This window comes from Leuciscus leuciscus (assembly GCF_965113295.1).
Source record: "Leuciscus leuciscus genome assembly, chromosome: 23".
NCBI classification, from domain to species: Eukaryota; Metazoa; Chordata; class Actinopteri; order Cypriniformes; family Leuciscidae; genus Leuciscus; species Leuciscus leuciscus.
Window position 1 is genome coordinate 4,284,570 of NC_138747.1, and position 7,033 is coordinate 4,291,602.

The window sequence follows — 7,033 nt, forward strand, 5'->3', positions numbered from 1 at the left end:
AAGTGAAGCATCACCGTACGCCCGACACGCTAGCGCATGGCACAATTATCGCCAACTGTTTTGATAACGAGAGACGTTATGCAAGCGAAGAGTTCAAACTCCTCCAAGACAGGAGGCCGATTCTGTGATAACCTGGCTTTCGTGTCTGGGTGTCCCAGGAGACCAGCGTCTCTCTCTGCTCTCTTCCCTGGTAGAGCGGTTCAGTCAACTGTTTACATCTCTGCAACACGAACAAAACCTCTCATTATTTGCAGGATCTCAATTAAATTTTATCTTAGCCAATTTAAAAGATCTGTACGGCAGCAACTTCTCTCTTAATTGCTAGGGTGTTTTTTGAAAATAAAGTCTGGCTGATAAAACACTGAAGATATGGGATACTGCGTTTGCGACAAGAAAGCAAATGAACGCACTGTCATCCTTCCATTGAAGTCAAGGGATGAGTTTCCCTTGGTCTCCAGAGGCTAACTGCTTCTTATCTATTGACTCTTGTCCAAGACAATATGCAAAAGCATGGGAAAAAAAGTCTGCAAATTCATGTCATAGTAAAATACTTGGTATGAGTTGAGGTCTAAAAGTAAAAAAAAAAAAGCAGCTGCACATCTAAACATATTCTAAAGAGACTTGATGATGTGCATTGTGGCTGCCTTAATAAGTGGGAGTGGTTCATCTGGGGATTTCCACTGGTGGAGTAAAAAAGGCTATGCTGGACACTAGGGAAGAGGAGAGGGGGGAAGGAGAGGAACGGCAGACCAGGATTCCTCCCAATTAGCTCACTTCGACATTCTGGTTCTGTCCCAGTTGGCTCCCAAAGCTTTTCTTGGCTCAACAAAGCAAAAGAATCAGGCTAAAATGGGGTCCATGAAGAGGGCCGCCTGAACTGGATCTCCTTTCATCCTCACATTCCGACACGGCTCACAAGCAACGTCTACCACTGTGTTATAAGAACCGACAGCCCATTTCATTTCAAAATCAACATGTAGGCTAATCAACGGATTGCCAACATTTACATTTACATTTATTCATTTAGCTGACGCTTTTATACAAAGCGACTTACAATTGCTATATATGTCAGAGGTCGCACGCCTCTGGAGCAACTAGGGGTTAAGTGTCTTGCTCCGGGACACATTGGTGTCTCACAGTGGATTCGAACCCGGGTCTCTCACACCAAAGGCATGTGTCTTATCCATTGCGCCACCACCACCCCAGCCAACATGTCTGCAAAGAGTTAATGCCGTTGTTAAACCACGAGAGCCGGCACGGCCAGAGACGTCTGAGATGTGTATCCCTCCAGCTGCTAATTGCACTGTTAGCCTTCAACAACTGGGCAGCAGAACTCCTGCCACTTAGTGTCCATGTCGGAGTGTCTTCATTAAGAGAGTGTCTCTTCGAAACGTCCTCGATCACTCAGTGAAATCACTGAGAACGGCTGGAGAGAGAGAGAAGCACAACAAGAACACACCTTCATCCACACCCACGCAAGCCAACGCCTGCGCTCTGCGTTGATTAGCCATGACAACGAGCTGCTGCTTCCAAAAATATGCTGCTCGTTCCGGAGCAGCATGGCCATGCATGAATAAACATCATCTGTAATGGAGCTGAATGAAAATGAGACGCTGGCCTTTTTTTAAGCTGATCTACCAAGAACGGCCTCTCCCTCCCGACTCCCTGCACTAAAAGTCACCTAGTAGCTGAACGTTGGCTTATTACAAATTGCTTTGATAGAATTTGCTAAGCTCTTGAACCTGGTAAACACACCAGGAAAACAACCGTTATTGTGCTGAAAGCAAGGTTTTAGATAGATCAAAAGCTCTAGAGACTCTGAAGTCTTGTATTAATTTGATCTTTCTCTGGTTTGGGCTCTGGTAATACTATAAAAAAAAACACTGTTGAAGAACTATACCAGCTGCGAGAATGAGGTTATACAGTATGTAAACGAATGGGCAGAGAAGATGAACAGCATTTCATAACGTTGTCATGTTTTGAGGGATGCAGTGGAAAAGGAAGCCAGCTCTCTTACTGTTGTTGTCTGTGTCATCGCTGACACTCTTAGGAGGAACGTGGCCGGTGTAACCAACGGCGGTTCTGTACATTCGATCCGGATTACGTATTTTCTTCAGTCCTACAGGGGACACAGTGGAGGAGGGAACAGTGAGGGGAGAAGGTCTGTGGGTACAAAAATACAAAGCCCTCTACTTCCTATTCATGCAGAGGTCATTACTAGTCTCGCCTTCTAAATGACCACAGCGCATTATGATTGTGACATTGCGATACATTTTTAGCCCTTCTGCAACTGACTGGAACATGCACTTTAGAGGTCAAGAGGTCATTTCAGGTTTAAGTTTAGGAAAAATAGCTACCATCACACTTGCATTTGTGAGTCTAAAGGAGCTTTTCCAGCATACAAGTATTGCATACAAGATGTGTATGTAGGTGTGCAATCAACTAGGCTGGCGAGGAGCTAAATCTACATGTTGAATCATACCACATGATGAGGTTCTACTAATTTCTGTGGCTTACTGGATTCTTAAATGCAGTTGTCAGGAACATTAGCATTGAACTAGAAAAACAACTGCTGCTTCTTAAAGAGATAGTTCACACACAAATTAAAATTGTCATCACTTGCCCACCCTCATCTCGTTCCGAACTTGTATGACTTTGACTTTGGTTCCTTGCCACTGTTGCCTTTGGCTTGCTCAGTTGGGGATATTTTGGGGATATTTAATTTAATTTTATCAATCAATAAATTCCACTAGAAACAAACCTTGTTGCATTATTTTAATGTAATACTGTGAAGCTGCTTTGATACAATCTGTATTGTGAAAAGCGCTATACAAATATACTTGACTTGACTTTCTTTTGTGATTATCAACATTGAAGAATGTTGGTAACCAAATAGTTTTATTGTAGGATCAATAAATAAATAAAAACTAAACAAAAACACTGAGACATTTCTCATAATATCTTTTTATATGTTCCAAAAAGAAAGTAATACAATATTAAAGTCATACGCCATGAGGATGAGTAAATAATTTTCATTTGGGTGACATATCTGTAACACCGTGTCTACACTGGATGCGGCGCCAACGTAACACAAATCCCCGACAGTAAACTAATGCCTTGTTCTATTTATGACATACTCCAAAACATTGCAATACTTCTCATAGGAAGAACAAATGGATTGCAATAGTCGCTTTGTCGCGTCCAATGTAGACAGCTTCCAGCTGTTGCGGCGCGTATAGACACGCTGTAAGAAACACATAAAGCAAGCCATAAAAAGCATGCAAATTACTGGAACTGAAATCTGAAGAGCTTTAATTTCCCCCAGTTGTCACCTAAACATTGGTAAACATCATGTTCATATTGACTCTTTAACAGCGATGGCCAAGGATTTAGTACCTGAATCACTGGTAAACTGTGCCCTCTCCTTCCAGTTGGCTAATCAATCCATACAATCAATCATTTAGAAAAGGTCTATCAAGTCAAAACAACTTCTTCAGGTAGGAAGAGTAAAAGTGGGAGACACAGCTTATTATGCATGGCTTACTTAGCCAGGCAAAACCTCAGAGAGGCTAGATAAATTCTACACAATCCAATTTGTTTGGAAGAGCCAGTAGTATCAGTTGTATTTATTATTATTATTTAATTTTTTTATAAGAGTGCTGTTGTTTGCATCGCCAAACAGATCAAAAACACCCAGGAGCTTAATTTCAAGCAAAACCACAGTGAAATTTCACTTCTCTGATAAATTAGAGAAATTGAGATTTGATGAGCAACCAAATATGTACAATTGAGCTTACAAAGCCTGCAGTTGTCCGCACAATACAGGTTAGTGGAGGCACGTATGTGAGAGAACAAGATAACACAGAGCCAACTGACTGAATGGATGGAGGAGAGAGACTCTCATGCACTCTCTAGCCATAGAAATATTCCAGAACACGACTTTGAAAACATCTAAAAGCTGATGGGGGTAGTGAGAGGAGCACATCCTTGTATGTAAGCTGCCATCATCATGTTGGCAAGAACCACTGGAGAATATGCTTCCTGTGTGGAGGAAAAGAATAGAACTGATCCAGGAAGCTGGCAAGAGCAAAGACTGTCAGATACAAATGCGTGACACAGTTTTAGGCCGTATAGGTCAAAAGAGGCAATGTTTTCTCCTGTTCTGTGGCAGCTCAAATGGGTAAAAATAGCCCACAATCTTTCTGTCCCCAAACTTACGTTACATTTTGACACATTTTTCATTCTGAGAAGTAGAGCAAGAGCAAAGCGTTACCTGTCTGGACTTACATAGATAAATGTGCACTATGAAACATGAAGAAAGGTAATACCTTTTTCTGGCCAGGTCATCTCTCAGCAATAGCAAAAAATGAAGATATCCAACAACAACCGGAAAAACAGAACTGTGCTATTGCCTATAGATCCGAAGTAGTGTGTAATTAATACTTCCTTTCTTGAAGATAATTCTTTACGTTCCAGTGCTCACTAGAGAAACAGCACACATGCGCGCTACCGTCCCACACTGCGAGCTCACCCAAATCACTGAGGGCAACTTCGTCACTTTGATGGAATTCTTTAATAGGCAAGCTTAGTTATCACTCTTAGTTCCAATGTGTGTAAGTTGGGGGGGTGGGGGTGGGGGTGGAGGGGGGTGCTGATTTGCACAGCTCAATAGCACCACCATGTGGCTGTTATGAAGCAAAACTTCCTTGACTGATTTAATTTAGGGGAAAAAAAAAATGTTGAATAAATAATTCAATGTTGACAAACTCGTGGTTGTTATTTTAAGCTATTCCAGAGCTCATTTTCCAACATTACGGAACAATCAGCATTTTTTTCCCAAGATGCTTTAGAATCAAACTAATGTCTCACCATTTATCTGGCCCCAATGCAAAAAAAATAAATAACGTTTTCCAAAAGGGATCAAAGTAAACAGGAATTTTGAAGGCTAGGGAGCGTCTTGTGAATCTTAACTGTGATCTGAATAATTTACATCTTCCTTCAAATTCGTTATATAAAAATAAATGCATATATTTTAATCTCAAATAATTTCATTAAGACGTAAGGGCCACATTAAAAAACATCCTCGAAGAATGATAAACAAGACGCGCTCTTGTCAAGAACTTTAGGTTCGACTATATCAAAACTAATCATAATTACACTCTATTCAAATTCTAGCGAATAGTGAGAACATGAACTTGGCTTTAGTTGCCGAGCATCGCTTTAGGAAAGAGGAGAGACGTACCTTTCATTTTGCTGCCTCATTAAAATTCCGCTTCAATTATCCCAGTGTCCTTTCCAATCCAGTTTCAATGTGTTATTATCTAAGAAAATAACTGCTGACAGCTTCAAAACAGCAGCGGCCAAACAGTCACAGTTCGGGGAAAATATTCCACACAAGACCGAAGCATATCGAGCAGCTGTCGGAGGGTTCAGTCACTAAAGGGGGGTTCTGGTGGGGGTGGAAGGAAATCAATCACGTTTTAGAGCATCACCATAAATCTGCATTTATGGCTTTTGGAGTTAAAAGCGTCGCCCTGTTCAATGCGAAAGAAAAATGAAGTAGTTGACCGCGTTTGACTTCACGGAGCTCGCTTGTTTGTCAGCCCACGGGGAACGTGGATGCGGTGTGGAGGAATCCCACTCTAAATCATACGCGAGTCATTTCACGCGTTCATTTCGTCTGATGCGCTCATGTGCGCGTCTCAGTTAGGCTATAAGAAAAACATGTTTCTCTTCATCTAACGAAGGCTGTGGCTCGGCTCGACTTGGATGCGTGTGACTTTGAAAACCCTCTGTGTGCTTTGAGATGAAAGGAGTCGCGTAATGAACGTAACCCGTGATTACCTAACTCCGTTCCCGTTATTTTAATAGCCGTCTCAGAGATGGCTAATCCCATCAGCGCTTCAGCTTTTTTTGCCATTTCGTGACAAACATAAGCTAAGCGAAAATGTCACTGACTTTCTCCGTCGCGCATCCCTATCCTGATCTTTATCATCTGGAGCTTAACGCTGATAAAACTGCGAAATGAAAAATAATAATCTTGTTATTTCTCTCTTACCTTCCGGCTTGTTTTCGGCAGCCATTTCCCCTCCGCGCGCCACATCCTCCTCCTCCTCCTCCTCCTAGCGACCGGGGGGGTACCACGCGCGTTCACGGCGAGGACGCGTCTAGAGGAGGGGGCGAGAGGCGGGAGGCGCGTGCGTGAAGACGCGTTAGCTATTGGCCACGAAGTGCCATAAATGACAATGGTGCTTTTGGTGATGCTTCATGATTTTGCGAAATCCATATCCCCCTTTTATCCACCCCCTCAACGCCATTGGTGAATTGATTATTATTTGGGAGACACCTTTACGATGCAGCGACCAATAAGATTTTTTTTTTTTTTTTTTTTTTTTTTTTTTTTTTTGGAAGGATCAGATTTTGGGAGAAATCTTAGGAATATAAACATAGAATATTTTAAGACTATACAACAAATGTTTATGAATTCATGCTTGAAAGACACCCATATCCGTTCGGCGCGACAGAACTATTTTATAACACTGCTAAATCGAGATACGTGTCCAGCAGTCTAAGTACTAATAACATGCCCCACTGTGTCATATAATTAGATGTTAACAGCCATGTTAGAGTCGTTAATCTGCCACTCGTGCTGAAGATGATTGTGAAACGAGAATGGCATGGATGTGAGCATTGAGACCATGACGGTTTTAATCTAAAAGGTTATTGTTGTATTGCAAGTCAGCAGTGGCACCACTGAAAAGAAAAGAAAAAAACATCTGGATAAGACGTGTAAGGTCGTGTGTGGATGCTCAAGCTTGTTCATGAGTTCTTGAGCGCTGTCCACTCGTGGGTGCTGAAGGAGATGGTGCTGAAAGAACAGCTCCACTCATCGACCACAATCAGTCCGTCTGCCGTTTGCCCAAATGAAGCCAAATCAAGAATGTTTACGCACAACAACGCAGCATGTAGTGATTACTGCCAATGTATTTGCACAACAGAATCATAAAAATAAGACAATAATACATAGCGGTAG

At 42.0% G+C, this 7,033-nt stretch overlaps 1 protein-coding gene across 7 annotated transcripts in view; it reads right to left on the reverse strand.

The window, feature by feature from the left end:
- Window positions 1-6,229, reverse strand: part of camta1b (calmodulin binding transcription activator 1b) — a 291,768-nt gene extending 285,539 nt beyond the window's left edge. The window contains exons 1-2 of one of the 7 annotated variants that reach the window (XM_082155754.1): window positions 6,059-6,229; window positions 2,018-2,119 (exon numbers count right to left, since the gene is read on the reverse strand). In XM_082155754.1, the coding sequence (XP_082011880.1) occupies window positions 2,018-2,119; window positions 6,059-6,083 (127 nt within the window). In that variant the 5' untranslated portion in view covers window positions 6,084-6,229. The remainder of the gene's footprint in view (window positions 1-2,017; window positions 2,120-6,058) is intronic. The other 6 variants (XM_082155750.1, XM_082155751.1, XM_082155748.1 and 3 more) reach the window with 6 other exon arrangements.
- Window positions 6,230-7,033: the final 804 nt, after the last annotated feature.